Source organism: Salmo trutta, chromosome 13 (assembly GCF_901001165.1).
Source record: "Salmo trutta chromosome 13, fSalTru1.1, whole genome shotgun sequence".
Taxonomy (NCBI): Eukaryota; Metazoa; Chordata; class Actinopteri; order Salmoniformes; family Salmonidae; genus Salmo; species Salmo trutta.
The window spans coordinates 44,064,143-44,083,511 of NC_042969.1; the positions used below are offsets into that span (position 1 = coordinate 44,064,143).

General features: G+C 41.1%; 1 protein-coding gene across 2 annotated transcripts in view; it reads left to right on the forward strand.

The window, feature by feature from the left end:
* The first annotated feature begins 9,299 nt into the window (after positions 1-9,299).
* The window catches only part of LOC115205813 (interleukin-1 receptor accessory protein), a 31,917-nt gene continuing 21,847 nt past the window's right edge, over positions 9,300-19,369 (forward strand). Inside the window, exons 1-3 of one of the 2 annotated variants that reach the window (XM_029772151.1) lie at positions 9,300-9,677; positions 9,893-9,998; positions 12,097-12,191. In XM_029772151.1, coding sequence (XP_029628011.1) covers positions 9,997-9,998; positions 12,097-12,191 — 97 coding nt within the window. In that variant the 5' untranslated portion in view covers positions 9,300-9,677; positions 9,893-9,996. The remainder of the gene's footprint in view (positions 9,678-9,892; positions 9,999-12,096; positions 12,192-19,369) is intronic. The other variant, XM_029772153.1, reaches the window with a different exon arrangement.

The following is a 19,369-nucleotide window of genomic DNA, read 5'->3' on the forward strand; positions in this document are numbered from 1 at the left end:
GAGAGCTACCAGAGCAGAATCAAGAAGGGGACCAAGTGTTACGACATCCGGGCAAATTACTCGGTTTGTCTTCCTAGGGTACCTAGCTAGAAAATGCAGTTATGCTGAGCTTATAAAAATGTTAAGCTTTGGTTGACATTTGAGAAAAACTAGAAAATGCAGTTATGCTGAGTTTATACAAATGTTAAGCTTTAGTTGACATTTGAGAAAAACTAGAAAATGCAGTTATGCTGAGCTTATCAAAATGTACCTCTTAAATTTACCTCTCCAAATGACTTAGGACCATTGACTGTCCGAGCCCCCCAGGAGGTATCCCATCCACCAGAACCAGTGAGTTCGGATCAGTCTGATTCTCTATGCTCTGAGCCGGAGGGGGACCAGCTTGAGGTAGGCTATACCTTCCAAAAGTGTTGAAAAGTACATTTAAAACACTGCCCTAATCCATAAAATTTACTCACAGTAAAGTGTAACCTGTGTGTTTGCTTGTTTACGTCTCTGTCTCCTACCCTGTTCCCTTTAACTCTGCTCCTGTTCTCCAGGAGCTAGGGGTTCTGTCCAACACCCAGACGTGGATCCACCTGATATCTTCCATTACCAACCACCCTCTAACTTTTCATGACATCATCTACAGCTACTGTTTTTTTGCTCTAACATACTGGGCACATAATATGTGAGACACACAGATTAACTAAAAACACCAGCACTGCAAACACTCAACAAAGAGAGCAGCAGTGCCTAGACTTTGCAGTCTCCCTCTTCAAGTCCCCCTTCCGAGACTGGCTGCCTGTTGAGAACAAGTGACAGGCAGAACCTCCAACCCACACAGCAACCAGGTCATATTGACTAGGCTCATTCATGACAATCTACTGAACTATTCCTGGCCACCATATGAAACTTCTGACGAGTGCCTTCATTTTCATGACTCTGAGGTGCGCCACATAGATCTCTTCCAAGACCCCGGTTCGCAACTTGGGTGGAATGATGACTTTTGAGCACCACAGCTTGGTCACCCATGCATACCCCACAAGACATGCCACCAAAGGTCTATTCTCAATCCCCAAGTCAAGAGCAGACTATGGGAGGTGCACAGTACTACATAGAGCCAAGCAGTAGAATCAAATAAAACAAAACAGATAATAATACACCTTATGGAACAGTGGGGACTGTGAAGAGACAGACACACACAGGCCCAGACACACATACACATGATAAGACACACACATTTTCCACACACATACACATGGATTGTAAATATGTGAGTTGTGGTGCTCAAGAATCATCATTCCACCCAAGTTGCAAACCGGGATCTTGAAAGAGATCTATGTGGGTAACCTCAGAGGCGTGAAAATTAAGTCACTCGTCAGAAGTTTTGCATGGTGGCCAGGAATAGATCAGCAGATTGTCATGAATGAGCCTAGTCAATATGACCTGATGACTCCTCCAGTAGTGGGCTGAGGGAACACACTTAATGTATTGTGTAAAGTGTTATGAAATGTAATGTCATGTAATATTTTAAATTGTATATAACTGCCTTAATGTTGCTGGACCCCTACCTTGGCAGCAGCTAATGGGGATCATTAATAAATACAAATACTGTACATGATACATCCAGTGTCCAGTGTTAGTTCGTAACAGAGTTGATATTACTGAGCAAACTGATACTTCTGTTGTGCAATCCAGGCATTTTGTGTTGTGGAGTACATCTGAGACAGAGTAGGGTCTCTCCTTGTTTCTCTCTGAATCATCTTAGCTGTGAAGGGGGGATTCTCAAGTAAGTTGAGTGAGGGTAAACACATCTAGAGGTGTGTCATCCATGGCTTGTTTTGGCGTTTTCACTCTCCAGTGGTAAATGTGATAGTCCGTCTGCATTGGGGCGTGTTGGTGTGTTCTTTTGAACTCGATCTTGTGTCTGTGTCCTCTCAGGAAAAGAGCCCATCTCTGCATCTGTGCAGCTGCTGTTAGCGGAATACCCCTTCTGTGGATTGAAGATGAAAACCAACATCTGATGATCGGTGATGAGGGTGAACTCCCTCCCATACGGATACTGGTTGAATCGTTTCATTCCCCAGACCAGATTCAGCTGCTCCTGGTCGATCTGTGCATAGTTTCTCTCTGCAGCGGTGAGTGAGCGGGATGCAAAGGCTATTGGACTTCTGTCTCTCATGACATGTGACATGACCACGGTGATGCCATATGGTGAGGCTTCACATGCTATTTTCACAGGTTTGTGTGGATTGAAGTAGGTCAAAACTGTCTGACGTCACCATCTTTTTGCTTCTCGGAATGCTTGCTCACATTAATTTGTCCACATCCACTTCCTGCTCGAAGCGGCTCATTAAGTAGGTGGAGGACTGTTGTAGTAGTTGAAAAATCCTAGGAACTGTGATACATCTTTCAGCCATGGAGCCTTTGCGACGGCCTGTCTCTTCCCTTGACACTTATGCAGTCCACTCGCATGAATTGTGTGTCCACAGTATGTGATAGTTGTCTTGACAAACTCAGACTTATCACTTCTTGCACAAAGTCCATAGTCGTCCAGTCTCTTCAAGAACCATGTGAGGTTCTCCAGATGAATGTCATCATTGTCCTCAGTAACTATAATGTCATCCAGACAACATTGTGTGCCGGGACAGCCTTGTAACACCTGGTCCATAGCTCTCTGCCACAGTGCTGATGCAGACGCAATGCCAAAGAATAGCCTGTTGTAGCAATACAACCCCTTGAGTGTGTCAATAGTCAAACACCTACACCAGAAACCAGTCTTCCTCTATCTCCATCTGTAGATATTCTTCGGTGCTGTCCCCTGACAGTGTTGCAAAGATATCCTCTATTCTCGGTAGTGGATATTACTCTGATTGCAGCATTGGGTTGACAGTGACTTTGAAATCACAGCACAGTCTCACGGCTCCATTCTTCTTTGCCACAGGCACAACTGGAGTAGCCCATGGGCTCCAGTCCACTTTGGACAGTATCCCTTTGGAATCCAACCTATCCAGCTCAGTTCCCACTTTCTGGCGGATAGAGTATGGAACTGGGTGTGTTATTGTCAATGAAAACAATTTTCCCTTTAATGTGTTACAGTGTTCCAATGCCTGGTTTGAACACAGACGCAGCTCCATCCAAAACTCCTTCCAATTTCCTCTCAGTAGACTGCAGGGCAGAGGGTACGGCACACAAACTCTTTATAGATCTCCAGTCCAACTGCAACTTCTTCAGCCATTCTTGAGGCTCCCGAGTGGCGCAGCAGTCTAAGGCACTGCATCTCAGTGAAAGAGGTCCCTGGTCCCTGGTTCGAATCCAGGCTGTTTCACATCCGGCCGTGATTGGGAGCCCCTTAGGGCGATGCACAATTAGCCCAGCGTCATCCGGGTTTGGCCGGGGTAGGCCGTCATTGTAAATAAGAATTTGTTCTTAACTGACTTGCCTAGTTAAATAAATGTTAAATAAAAAAATAAAATGAAAATTCACGACCACAGAGAACTGGTCCAACTGACTTGATCACGTACAGATCCTACTTGCACTGTTGGTCATTGTACTTAAATGCAGAGGTGTGAAGTATTTAAGTAAAAATACTTGAAAGTACTACTTAAGTAGTTTTTTAGGGTATCTGTACTTTACTTTGCTATTTATATTTTTGAAAACTTGTACTTTTACTTCACTACATTCCTAAAGAAAATTATGTACTTTTTACTCCATACATTTTCCCTGACACCCAAAAGTACTGGTTACATTTTTAATGCTTAGCAGGTCAAGAAAATGGTCACACGCTTATCAAGAGAACATCAAATCAAATCAAAATTATTTATATAGCCCTTCTTACATCAGCTGATATCTCAAAGTGCTGTACAGAAACCCAGCCTAAAACCCCAAACAGCAAGCAATGCAGGTGTAGAAGCACGGTGGTTAGGAAAAACTCCCTAGAAAGGCCAAAACCTAGGAAGAAACCTAGAGAGGAACCAGGCTATGAGGGGTGGCCAGTCCTATTCTGGCTGTGCCGGGTGGAGATTATAACAGAACATGGCCAAGATGTTCAAATGTTCATAAATGACCAGCATGGTCAAATAATAATAATCACAGTTGTCGAGGGTGCAACAAGTCAGCACCTCAAGAGTAAATGTCAGTTGGCTTTTCATAGCCGATCATTGAGAGTATCTCTACCGCTCCTGCTGTCTCTAGAGAGTTGAAAACAGCAGGTCTGGGACAAGTAGCACGTCCGGTGAACAGGTCAGGGTTCCATAGCCGCAGGCAGAATAGTTGAAACTGGAGCAGCAGCACGGCCAGGTGGACTGGGGCCAGCAAGGAATCATCAGGCCAGGTAGCCATCACGGGCTAGCTATTTAGACACCCGGCAAGTTTAGCCTTCACCAAAATCAGATTTACTATAAGAAAAATGGTCTTACCTTTCCTGTTCTTCGTCAGAATGCACTCCCAGGACTTCTACTTCAATAACAAATGTTGGTTTGGTCCCAAATAATCCATCGTTATATCCAAACAGCGGTGTTTTGTTCGTGCGTTCTAGACACTATCCCAATGGTAAATCAGGGTCGCGCGCATGGCGCATTTCGTGACAAAAAAATTCTAAATATTCCATTACCGTACTTTGAAGCATGTAACCGCTGTTTAAAATCAATTTTTATGCAATTTATCTCGTAACAAAGCGATAATATTCCGACCGGGAATCTACGTTTCGGTAAAAAGAGGGAAAAACAGAAAGGCGGGGGAGGCCAGTGCACGCGCCTAAGCCTTTTGTCTACTGATAGACCACTTAGCAAAAGCGCTCGTGTGTTTCAGCCAGGGCTTTGAATTACGTCATTCAGGTTTTTCCCGGGCTCTGAGAGCCCATTGGAGCCGTAGGAAGTGTCACGTAACAGCAGAGATCCTTTGTAATGAATAGAGATGACAAAGAAGGGCAAGAAATGGTCAGACAGGGTACTTCCTGTACAGATTCTTCTCACGTTTTGGCCTGCCAAATGAGTTCTGTTATACTCACAGACACCATTCAAACAGTTTTAGAAACTTTGGAGTGTTTTCTATCCAAAGCGAATAATTATATGCATATTCTAGTTTCTGGGCAGGACTAATATTGAATCGGGTATGTTTTTTATCCAGCCGTGAAAATACTGCCCCCTAGCCATAAGAGGTTAACCCATCATGCGCTAATTTATTCTGGCTAAAAAATATCGCTCATCTCTCAAACATTGTTAAATGATCTCAAAAGGGCTTTGAAGCCAACTAAAGTGGAATGATGCGACACTACACTTCGAGGTTTCACTTAGACTACCTCGCCTCTCACATTGAGACTCATGCTGAATCTACACGTCCAAGATATGTCGCTTGTTCACCGCGTTATTAGATTGGCTTTAACCTTTCAACCAAATCTCCAGGTGTTTGTGCTTCAAACACTTCACTTCGACACTTCAGCTCTCAAGGCCTGCCAGTCACCCCAGCATCCGCGTGTGGCAACCTCTTCAGTACCTGTGAACTGAGACAAGGATATCTGCCTGTGATATCGCAAAGTATTTCACCAGTGAGAGTCATCGGGTCAGTTGCGGGAATGATGCAGTTAGTGTAATTGTAATGGGTGCAACACTACGTGCAACACTGTATGAGACTGCCAGTACAGAAAACAAATCTAGTTGTAAACTTCCCCATGAGAGAGGAGCGGACAGGCCCCCAACAGAGAGGAGCGGACAGGCCCCTCGATGGGGATAACCTTAGAACCCATCTAAGATATTACTGAGGTGTACCACACTGGTCGGCAATCTCCAGAAGACTCTTCTGATGGTTAACACACGTGCCACTAATAAATAGAACCATCCATTCAGGAGGAAAGTTATTAGAAGTCATGAACCATGATCACACTGTGTATGACTGGTTCAGTGCTTATAGAGTAGTTCCATCGTGAGGTTAGTTCCTTCGTGGATAATATAGCTATCAAATAGACTCCATACCTATCACCACTACAATGGTGTAAGACACATTGACGTGTAATAAAAATACTACAGGTCCCCTTAACATATGTCTTGAGGTCAACATCAATTCTTACTGACCTCCAGGCATTGACCTGGAAATGATCTGATTACGTCAGACTCATTCTGAACAGGTTGCGGCCTACCAGGATACTTGGTGTTCTTTCCCTTGGCATGTGCGCTTTTGTAAGCATAAACACACATGTACAACGGAACTTTTAATGAGGATTTATACTAGGATCACTTAAGGGTACGAGCATATTACCAGCCTTAGTAATGTTGAAAATTTACTCTGAGGCTCTACAGCTACAGTACTCACCAGTTTCTCCACAGAGGTCCATAGATCATGCCTGTAGACTGGCCGAAGCTGGTGCTTTACAGCTGTAGACTTATCATGTAGTTATCAACTTAGGACAGTGCCCTAAGCAACACACCGCGAATTAGGAATGCCCTAGATATGACATTAGACAATGCCATGATTTGGTCATTTTGTCAAGACCGTGGACGTATATAGAATACAGTCCAATTAGATAAGTAAGGTGTGATAACTATAGTTTGTATATCTTTTGTTTATGCTTTTAGTCTATTTCGTTTAATTTCCTTTGACACTTAGGAAGTGATAGAGCCATAAACAAGGGCCTCATTCAACCATCACTTAGTGCCACAACGCTGCTCATTTGGGAAGAAATTGAATTATGCATTTTGTGAGTGTGTGTGTGTTGTTAACATCTGCCTAAGTTACTGCCTAGATCCACCAGCCTGGACGACCAGACGACGTGTCCGTAACGGCGATCCCAATCTGGACATCCGCTGCCCATCCTGGTGGTGGACTGCTCCATTGGCAGAAGGCCTACCAGGATAAACCACCAGAGGGGTACCGCAACAGAGATCACCAACCAGGACATCCCCTGGCCATTCTTGTGGTGGTTTGCAGCTGTAAGAAAGCCTACCAGGGTAAACCACCAGGGGGGGTACTGCTACACTGATCCACAAACCAGGACATCCGAGGTTCATTCTTATGGTGGGTTGCAACTTGCAGGATCCTTCCAAGTTAAATCCACCAGAGTGGGACTGTCATGACTCTCCTGTGAAGATCTGAAGGATCACGTTAGAGTGGGTCTGCTCTACAGCGCCCTCTCTCTCCCGCAGAAGAGGAGAGGGGTGAAGTTGGCCATTTTATGACGGTCATAAATACCTGCAGAAACTCCCTCTCTCCCACTCTGCAGAAATGGAAGTTAAAAATCCCATTTGTTACAACAGAGAGAGAATTTGTAGTGCTGTGACATCCAAGATTGGATAATGAAACAATATTTCTGTAATCCAAACAGTTGGAATAGTCCGTGGGTACTTAAAACCTGTTGAGGATCTTATCCCGATCTTATCCCGGTATTGGGATTCATTGTCATGTGACCATGGCGGGGAATTCAAAACTGCAAGAGTAATCATTTCAAATAATCAAATAATCAACTATTTTCCTCCATTTGAAAGATATATCTCCTAAATCTAACCACGCTGTCCGATTTTCAGAGGCTTTACGGAGAATGCATAAAGTTAGGTTATGTTAGGAGAGTACATTGACAATAGCTGTGTGTAAAGTTTAGCCAATTCAAAGAAGGGCATCAACAGACAGAAAACTAGCTAGAATTATGCACTTACCTTTGACAATCTGCATCAGATGACACTCATAGGACATTATGTTATACAATACATGCATTTTTAGTTCCATCAAGTTCATATTTATATCCAAAAACAGCATTTACAGTCGCGGTGAAATTCAGAATTTTTTTCGGCTCGAATGCTCCCAGTGAATCCAGCATTACAAATCACGGAATTACTATTCGAAAACATTGGTAAATTATAATATTGTCATTCAAAGAATAATATATTATCATCTCGTAATTGCTACCGAATGGCCAGATCTCAAAATAACTTTACTGGGAAATCACATTTTGCAATAAACGTGGTACTATGCTATTAACAATAAGCTAAGCTATAAGCTAAGCTATACAGTTAGCATCTTCTAATATCGATAATAACATTGTAAATATCCCCTTACCTTTGATTATCTCCATCAGAAGGCGCTGCCAGGGATCCCAGGTCCAGAACAAATGTGGTTTCTTTTGACAAAGTTCATAATTTATGTCCAAATAACACCAAATAGTTAGCGTTCAGTAGGCTCCCACAAAACGTGGTGGGTTGTGTAAAGTCACGCCGAAAAGCTAAAAAAAACCTAGTAAATAATCTATTTACGTTTGTTCAAACATGTCAAACGTTGTTTAGCATTAATCTTTTGGTCCATTTTTAACGTGAAACATCAGTAAACATCAGTAATATTTTCACACAACCTATCAAGTGTCTAGAATAAACGATTATGACAAAGACACTCTTCTCAGATTTATGCGCAGGCGCAAAAAATGAAGTGATGACGTGTCAACTTACAAGCATTCTAATTCGGTCTGTATTCATCACAGATGCTTCAAACAACTTTATAAAGATCGTTGACATCTAGTGGAAGCCGTAGGAGTTGCGAACTGAATCCTTTCTCACTATGGTATCTATAAAACAATGACACTAAATAGTACAGTCACAAAATTCATTTTTTTTAAATCTATTTTTCATAGGTTTTTGCCTGCAATATGAGTTTTGTTATACTTACAGACACCATTCAAACTGTTTTAGAAAATTCAGAGTGTTTTCTATCCAAACCTGAACAATAATATGCATATTCTAGCTTCTGAGTTGGTGTAGGAGGCAGTTAAAAATGGGCACATATTTTTTTCCAAAATTCTCAATACTGCCCCCTAGATCAAACAGGTTAAAGAACAATTATGTCAGATCAGTTGTTGTTTTGGGATCTCATTAAGGACGGAATAAAAACGTTTTTTTTATTGACTGAATATTTATGAAGCAATTTAACAATTAGGATTTGTTATATGTAATGGTTATGATAAATTAGGCATTGTTGCTCACTGTTGGCATAAAGATAAATGTGCACATATTTTTTCCAGTTTCAGCCACCCTTGTTCTAATCATGTGTTCAGTCAAAAAAGGTAAAATACCCATCCCTATCCATGACAGATTTCTCTATGCATTAATAGTTTGAGGCTGATCTCCCCCCCATTAAATGCAATATATTAACTTAGACTCATCTATTGTGAATACATTTTTGTGAAAACCGTAGCAGATTGACCCCTACCTGCTGATACAAGGCTGAAACGGCAACTAAAATTGAGAAATACCCATAGACTGCAGTCACTGCTCAATAGACGAAAAAACGCCTATATTGGAGATTTCGCAACTTGGGTTTTCCGTAGAGGGAGGAGTTGAACTTTATCGTACAAGATTCACTTCCTTCCTCATTTCAATAAGCATAGCTCTATGAAACATCTAAAATCATTGAATTATTTATTTCCTTAAATGTAAATATGTTGTCGTAGCACTTTTGTAACTATACACCGATAACGCAGTTTATGTTGAAGTCTATAAGAAAGATTGGTGTCTGATTGAGTTATCCAATAGCTTACTGAAATATTAACTTTGTTGGTGGCTTTATCTACTCCTAAATCCAGCAACAAAAATGCGAGGAGTGTCATTTAAAGTAAATTACAAGTGGCACCTGGGACATCGAACGGGGGCTCACTGAGATTTGCATATCACAGAACCTCTAAGTAGTTTACGACGGCTGGCGGTCATTCTTCAAACGGACAGGTAGGCTACGTTTTATGTGTAATATACTCTAGCCTACTACTGAGCCGTATCTCGAGGGTGCTCGACTGTGTCGCTTTGATTGGAAGGATTCCTAAAACCGTGTGGTTGTCGTTTGTCATATGATTTATGGTCCAGTGGTGAATGGTACTGTAAAACAAACCCGGTACTGGCACGGCCGCCGTGTTCCTCTCTGATCGTAAATTTGTCTGACTCAGCTGCAACCGACTGTCTCCTCACCCTGCGACAGCCACTCTGCCCTGCCCGGGGTGTCCGCGTTCCCGTCTTCAGCGCTACAGAGTGAACCGGTGGACTTGTGGAGATGTAAGTATCACCTCAACCTATTCATTCGTTTATTACGCATTTTGCACTGTTGCAGTACTAGTTGCATGCAGCCTTTAGCTTGCTTTTTATCCACTTTTAGCCTATAATCCAAACAATTAAAGAAATAATGATTTTCCCATACACTGCAAGCAGAGAAATCTCTGTACATCTATTGTAATTATTTTCATTTATGCATTTTCATACAGTTTGTCAGTTTTGACAGAAAGACCGTCCTCTTCTCCATCAGATTCTGATCGGACCTGCTTAAACATTTGGGCGTATGTCTCGTTGTTTTCCGAGTTTGCCAGAGGACACAGGAAGAGCGTGATATCGATCATAGCGGATAATGAGATTTTCTTTCAAACACATAATGAGTGCTCTTTTGTGGAAATAGAATCAATTAATGTATGCTGCCTGAATTAGCCTAGAATACGTCCCCTTTTAAGTAATTTCGTGACTCATTAGAAAACTTCTCCCTTTCGATCCCATGGTTGAATGATTATGAGAAATTCTAGGCCAATTCAGGCAGCATTGGGAATGTTTCCAGAAAATTGCATACTAAAGCAGTCATTTGTGACACTCAGACAAGCAGAAGAGAGTGGCTTTGAGTTAAATTGCTGTTAACCTAAAATTAAAATGCTGTTGTGTCCAAAATTGTATTGTACATCAAATTAAGTAACCTAACTTTATTTTACACAAGTCAGCATATGTTGCTTTTTAGAATTAACTGAAGTGAGTATAAAGGGATAGTTCAAAGTTGAAAGAGATGGTTCACCCAAGTTTCACAATTAGGCCTATATATTGGTTTCCTTACCTTGTCCATAGACTGCTTACCAATATGTAATTTAGTAATAAGATAAACATCTGTTTTCAGATTACACATCTGTGTGAGTTTAACGTTCTTTTTGGGGGTTTTTATGTTACATTCAGTGTATCTGTGTTTATATTTGACCATGTTTTGTGCCATGGTCATAGAGACCTCTTATCTTCATCGCTGTGTTTCTAATATTCCTCTTCCACGTGTCACTGTGTCTGTCTGGAATTCAATCAAAACCACCTCAACAGTTTCTTTAATTACAAACTAATGCTCATGCATGCACACTTTTTATTCTGACAACTGTATCTATACAGTATGTGGGTAGTCTACCTGGTTGTTGTTGTACATTTTACAGTACACTTTTAGAAAAAAGGGTTCCAAAAGGGTACTTCGGCTGTCCCCAGAGGAGAACCCTTTTTGGTTCCTGGTAGAATCCTTTTTGGTTTCAGGTAGAACCCTCTGTGGAAAGAGTTGTACATGGAACCCAAAGGGGTTCTTCCTGGAACCAAAAAGGTTTCTCCTATGGGGACAGCCAACGAACACTTTTAGGTTCTAGATAGCACTTTGTTTTGTAAGAGTATAGAAAAATCTGTGATTTTATGTCACCATGGGAATCAAGAGCTATGCTCTAAATACTGCAAAGTGGGTTTGATTGAATTGCGCCCTAAGTGTCTGTGTGTATTTCATTCAGCATCTCTGTTCAGTGCCAATGTATCTGGATAGGCAGACCAAGCCAAGGCCATGCCAATTTATCTTTAGTGCCTTAGTCAGTGATAGTGTGGCACAGAGACTTTGGGCAGAAGGCAGCCTCTTGTTCATCTCCCTCTGTGCTGTTGCAGTAAAAAGCGGTGATCAATGTGGAGGCACCCATATGTGCTTCCAGGGAGCCACCACCTGTCATTACCTATCTCAGTCCTTTCATGCGTGGCAGATCACCATAATTTGATATCCCCCTTCTCTCCTTTCCGCCTCTTCTCTCTTTACTCTCTCCTTCCCTCCACTTATTTCTTCCTTTCTCTCTCACAATCCTTCCCTGCATCTCTGTCTCTTTCTGTCTCCTTCCATGTCTCTCTCTCTCTCTCTTTCCCGTCAACTCTTCTCTCTCTCTCCCTCGTCTGCCTTTACTATGACCCTGTCCCATCATTTTGTCTCTTTCCCTCAACCCCCTCCAAAGTTTGACAGAACTGACTGAGTGCTAAATCAATATTTGTATAATTAATAGCTGAGTTATTGTAGAGATCGAGGCAGACATATGGTAATGATTTCCCTCTCCCTCCTCAGGGCTCTCTTCATCACAGCTCTCCTGTCTCTCTCAGTTGCCATGGTGGGAGTAGGCGGGGCTACTCCAGCCACCACTCCATCCAGTGTCCACTCAGGTGAGGAATAGTTCAAACAAGGAGATTTTGATTGGTCAGTATTATGCTACACTCCGAATATGACCCCTAGTAGGCAATTCATGTAGATGATAAAATATTGGATATGAATATAAGAATAGCTCCACTTTGCTAAATGGAGTTCACACCATATTTATTACACCTATCCAGCCCTTCCCAAACTATCCCATAACTATGTGTGTAGGGGGTAGAGTCCTGCACAGGTCCGTTTTTTTGGAGCCGCACCCACCTCATGCCGGCCACATCAGTTCGGAACCCTACCCATCAGGACAGATTTTTCTCTGCAACCCGACCCACTCGCATAGGATTGTTTTCGAGAGCCGATCCTTTACCTGCCATATGACATCATTTTTATTAATTGTATTTGTGACTTCACAGTAGTAGGCTTTATTATAATTAATACTATTAGGCTATTATTACTATTCCCCTTCCCTGCATGAATTCATGTCTATTCAACATTTGGATAAAAGGAAACCATGCCATGAATTAAGAACTATATATTTTTATTTTCACAATGTGATGCGTCACTCAAATCACAAAAATTGCCTTTATCACAAAGTACAATTCTGAGTGTGCAAATGTACCTGGCGAATAATGGTGATTCTGATTTTTAATTAGCCTTCTTACCCAATGAAAGCCTATAGCCAACCTAACAAAACAAAATCTTTACATTCAATATTGTTTAGATAATAAAAAGGTTTAGGCCTAATTACAACTTAAACACACTACAACTTAAACAAACTATTCCCAGAATCAAATATAGGCTGCAAAAATAAGCTACATTTATTTAGTAGGCTACTCAAATTACTACCTGCACCGGTTTACACTTTCTATGGCCTGCATATGCCTGAATTAATGTAATAATTACTGAAAGTTGACCGAATTATGGAAAACAAATAGGTCTATCTGCTTGCACTTTGTGTAGGCTATGTATCCATCTTCCTCTTTGTTGACCTTCCAAACTGGGGATTTCACTCACGCAGCACCTGTTTCCCTTATCACAATATCCTTTTCTTTTTATTTATCCGGTTAGTTCTACGATAGCCATTTTCACGTGAGCAAGGCTATCCAGGAATGTAAACTTGGCAACGTGTCATATTCTCACATGGGGAGAAGGAACATAAACTCTGAGCGTGGCCAAATTAAAAAGTTTTAGCACCACACAAATAAGGGACAGTTCCCCATCTGTCATGTCCTGACCATAGTAAGATGTTATTTTCTATGGTAGAGTAGGTCAGGGTTTGACGGGGTGTTTTTCTATGTTTTTATATTTCTATGTTCATGTTCTAGTTTTGTATTTCTATGTTGGTTTTGTTTGGGATGATCTCCAATTAGAGGCAGCTGGTCCTTGTTGTCTCTAATTGGAGATCATATTTAAGTAGGGGTTTTTCCCGCCTGGGGTTCTGGGATCTTGTTTTTGTATTGCTCAGTGAAGCCTGCAGAACGTGACGTTCGTGTTTCATTGTTTTTGTATAGTGTTCTGAGTTAATAATAAATATTTATCATGAGCACTCAACACGCTGCACCTTGGTCTACTCCTTACGACGAACGTCACACCATCCTATACACACTATAAATGCGTGTCTGGCTGGTAGCCTTATCTTGATTTTAAATGTTTCCGACTTGCAATGTAATTGTTCTGAACCGCAAGCCGACTCACGGATTGAAATAATGTTTTCATTCCATCCGCCAGCTGATTCACCCCGGGGGAACCGTGGGTATCCAACCCGATGCAGGACTAGCTTGAGGTTGACTTGACATTGGGAATTCGAGAATAGGTTGACAGGCCCATTATGTTTCTGGTTGAATGACCACATTCTCTGGCTGAATCTCAAACCGAACACTTGGCCCCTAAGACCTTTATTGAGTGTCCACTCGCTGTTGTGTTCGATAGTGATCACTTGAGTTTGCAAGTGTTTTGGCCAAAATAATCATTTTTGACAATTAAAAAAAAATGGTTTTAATTTATTTTATTTAACCTTTATTTAAACAGGGAGTCACACTAAGATTAAAAATCTATTTTACAAGAGAGCCCTGTACACATTACAATAAAAACTGAATATTAAAACAATTCAGCACACAATTAACAAATATAAACATTGAATAAAAGCAATGACATTCAGGTCCTCAATCAATAGAGTGGCACCACTACATCTAGCTGTAGTGAACTCTGTGTATTGTTCCACAAATTAGGGGCAAAAAAACTAAACATGGATTTTCCTAAATCTGTGGAGACTGAAGGGATCTCTAGTGTTATCCATTCATGTGAACAGGTTTGGTAACTTATTATTCTTATCTTAATTAATGACGTTACATATGGAGGGAGTTTCTGTAAGATTGCTTTGTAAATAAATAAATAAAAGAGAATGTAGCTCTCTTACAGACAGAGAGGTCTATCCCACATTTTTATACAAACGACAATGATCAGTCCTAAAATTGTCCCCTGTGATTAAACGTATTGCGGAATGGTAGACTGCGTCAAAGGGTTTTCAAACAGAGGTTGCCGCATGTATGTAAACAATTTCACCAAAATCCAATACAGAGAGAAGCATTGCTTGAACAATCTTTATCCTATTTTTAATACTAAGACATGATTTATTTCGATATAAAAAACAATCTTGGATCTTAGCTTCTTAGTCATATTTTTTATATGCGTTACAAAGGATAACTTGTCATCAACTCAGACACCCAGGTACTTATATTGAGAAAAAAGCTCAATTTAAAGCGCGAATATGCAGGTCCTCAGGGTCAACATTTCGTGACACCCGATGTCCCAACTGCCACTTATCAATATTCTAAATCCATTCGCGAACATTGTCTCCTGCGACCTGTCTTCTTGTAGCATGACTCACTTGCTACTGTATGAAACAGGGGCACTGGGGACCAGGGGCAAACACAGACGCATACTCCGATAGACAGTGAGAAAGTAGTAAAAATAAACCCACATCTCTCTACTTCTGCACAAATTATGTGCAAGTATATCGGTCGCCAGTGATTTCATCAGTTGGTTTTAGCTTGTTGTAACCTGCCTGCTGCTGCAAACAAGTGGGTGAAAACGCTCTTTGGTGATGAATTTTCAATTCCTTATGTTATAAAATACAATTTACCAAGACAAATGATTGTTCATGTTCTGAATCATTCAGTGTGATCTTTCTCTAACATATTGTGGTGGAAATTCAACACCAGTGACACCTGAAGTCATATTTCACAGAGATCAAATCAAAAATCAAATTTTATTTGTCACATGCGCCGAATTACAACAGGTGTTTTAAGAAAAATATCCCCCCAAAAAGATAATTAAAGAGCAGCAGTAAAATAACAATAGCGAGGCTAATAGCGAGGCTCTGTACCGGGTCCCCGTACAGAGTCAGTATGCTGGGACACCGGTTAGTTGAGGTAATATGTACATGTAGTTATTAAAGTGACTATGCATAGATAATAACAGAGAGTAGCAGCAGTGTAAAAGAGAGGGGGGGGGGCAATTCAAATAGTCTGGGTAGCCATTTGATCAGATGTTCAGGGGTCATGGCTTGGGGGTAGAAGCTGTTTAAAAATACTATCAACAATGACAAGACACCGGGGTCTAACAATCTGGATGGAAAATTATGAGGATAATAGCGGACGATATTGCCACTCCTATTTGCCACATCTTCAATTTAAGCCTACTAGAAAGTGTGTGCCCTCTGGCCTGGAGGGAAGCTAAAGTCTTTCCGCTACCCAAGAATAGTAAAGCCCCCCTCACTGGCTCAAATAGCCAACCGATCAGCCTGTTACCAACCCTTAGTAAACTTCTGGAAAAAATTGTGTTTGACCAGATACAATGCTATTTCACAAGACCTTCAGCATGCATATAGTGAAGGACACTCAACAAGCACGGCACTTACACAAATGACTGATGATTGGCTGAGAGAAATTGATGATCAAATTATTATAGGGGCTGTCTTGTTAGACTTCAGTGCAGCTTTTGACATTATCGATCATAGTCTGCTGCTGGAAAACATATGAGTTATGGCTTTACACCCCCTGCTATAATGTGTATAAAGAGTTACTTGTCTAACAGAACACAGAGGGTGTTCTTTAATGGAAGCCTCTCAAGTATAATCCAGGTAGAAGCAGGAATTCCCCAGGGTAGCTGTTTAGGCCCCTTGCTTTTTTCAATCTTTACTAACGACGGCTTTGAGCAAGGCCAGTGTGTCTATGTATGCGGATGACTCAACACTATACACGTCAGCTACTACAGCGACGGAAATGACTGCAAAACGTTCATTTCAGAATGGGTAGCAAGGAATAAGTTAGTCCTAAATATTTGCGAAACTAAAAGCATTGTATTTGGGACAAATCATTCACTAAACCCTAAACCTCAACTACATCTTGTAATAAATAATGTGGAAATTGAGCAAGTTGAGGTGACTAAACTGCTTTGAGTAACCGTGGATTGTAAACTGTCATGGTCAAAACATATTGATACAACAATAGCTAAGATGGGGAGAAGTCTGTCCATAATAAAGCGCTGCTCTGCCTTCTTAACAACACTATCAACAAGGCAGGTCCTACAGGCCCTGATTTTGTCGCAACTGGACTACTGTTCAGTCGTGTGGTCAGGTGCCAAAAGAGGGACTTGGGAAAATTGCAGTTGGCTCAGAACAGGGCAGCACGGCTGGCCCTTAAAAGTACACGGAGAGCTAACATTAATGACATGCATGTCAATCTCTCATGGCTCAAAGTGGAAGAGAGATTGACTTCCTCATTACTTGTTTTTGTACGATGTGTTGACAAGCTGTAGGTACCGAGCTGGCTTAAAAGTTTAACCTCTATGGGACTGGCGGGACGAATTCGTCCCACCTACGTAACAGCCAGTTGAATCCAGTGGCGCAATTTTTGAAACGTTTGAAATACTATTACTTCAATTTCTCAAACATATGACTATTTTACAGCTATTTAAAGACAAGACTCTCGTTAATCTAACCACACTGTCCGATTTCAAAAAGGCTTTACAACGAAAGCAAAACATTAGATTATGTCAGGAGAGTGCCCAGTCAGAAATAATCAGACACCCATTTTTCAAGCTAGCATATAATGTCACATAAACCCAAACCACAGCTAAATGCAGCACTAACCTTTTATGATCTTCATCAGATGACACACCTAGGACATTATGTTATACAATACATGCATGTCTGTTCAATCAAGTTCATATTTATATCAAAAAACAGCTTTTTACATTAGCATGTGACGTTCAGAAAAAGCATACCCCCCGCAAACTTCCGGGGAATTTACTAACAATTTGCTAAATTACTCACGATAAACGTTCACAAAAAGCATAACAATTATTTTAAGAATTATAGATACATTACTCCTCTATGCACTCGATATGTCCGATTTTTAAAATAGCTTTTCGGATGAAGCACATTTTGCAATATTCTCAGTACATAGCCCAGCCATCACGGGCTAGCTATTTAGACACCCAACCAGTTTAGCCTTCACCAAAATCATATTTCCTATAAGAAAAATGGTCTTACCTTTCCTGTTCTTCGTCAGAATGCACTCCCAAGACTTCTACTTCAATAACAAATGTAGGTTTGGTCCCAAATAATCCATCGTTATATCCAAACAGCGGCGTTTTGTTCGTGCGTTCTAGACACTATCAGAATGCTAAATCACGGTCGCACGCATGGCGCAGAACGTGACAAAAAATGTCTAAATATTCCATTACCGTACTTCGAAGCATGTCAACCGCTGTTTAAAATCAATTTTTATGCAATTTATCTCGTAGAAAAGCGATAATATTCTGACCGGGAATCTGCAATTAGCTAAACAGCCGAATGAAAATACTCCACGGGGGCGAATCGTGCACGCGCTTTATTCAATGGTCCTCTGATGCGACACTTGGAAAAGGAGATAATGTGTTTCAGCCTGAGGCTGCCTCGTCATCGTTCAGGTTTTTCCCGGGTTCTGAGAGCCTATTGGAGCCCTAGGAATTGTCACGTTACAGCTAAGATCCTGACTCTTCAATACACAGAAGCAAGAACAACAACACCTTGTCAGACAGGGTACTTCCTGCATGAAACCTTCTCAGGTTTTTGCCTGCCATAGGAGTTCTGTTATACTCACAGACACCATTCAAACAGTTTTAGAAACTTTAGGGTGTTTTCTATCCAAACCTGAACAATAATGTGCATGTAGGAGGCAGTTAAAAATGGGCACATATTTTTTCCAAAATTCTCAATGCTGCCCCCTAGCCCGTAGAGGTTAAAGTACTAGCACCCAGCTCGGACACCCATGCATACCCCACAAAACGTGCCATCAGAGGTCTCTTCACAGTCCCCAAGTCCAGAAAATACTATGGGAGGCGCACAGTACTACATAGAGCCATGACTACGTGGAACTCTATTTCACATCAGGGAACTGATGCAAGCAGTAAAATGTATAAAAAAAAACAGATAAAAATACGCCTTATGGAACAGCGGGAACTGTGAAGCAACACAAACATAGCCACAGACACATGCATACACACACACAATAACATACGCGCTATACACTCACGTACACAGGAATTTTGTACTGTAGATATGTGGTAGTGGTGGAGTAGGGGCCTGAGGGCACACAGTGTGTTGTGAATGTATTGTAATGTTTTTAAAATTGTATAAACTACCTTAATTTTGCTAGACCCCAGGAAGAGTAGCTGCTGCCTTGGAACAAATACAAGTACAGCTGTAATCGCTGCCAAAGGTTATTCTAACATGTATTAACTCAGGGGCTCAGGGGGTTCAATGGTTATCTAATCAAGATTATTATTTGTATAAATTTTTTGAATATTTCTTCCACTTTTGACATTACAAAGTGTTTTGTGTAGATCGCTGACTAAAAAATTACAATTACATCAGTTTTAATCCCACTTTGTAAGACAACAAAATGTGGAATAAGTCAAGGGGTGTGAATACTTTATGAAGGCACTGTATGTGAATTGTGAATAATGTAAAAGCATGACATCAAAAGCCTCACGAGCAGACCATTATTTTAGAAAACTTTTATGGATAGGCTCCTTGGCTAATTGATGCATGGGATAAGAAATACACCGGACGCATTGCTGTTCAAATCAAAGTTTGTCACTTGCGCCGAATACAACAGGTGTAGATAGACCTTACAGTGAAATGCTTACT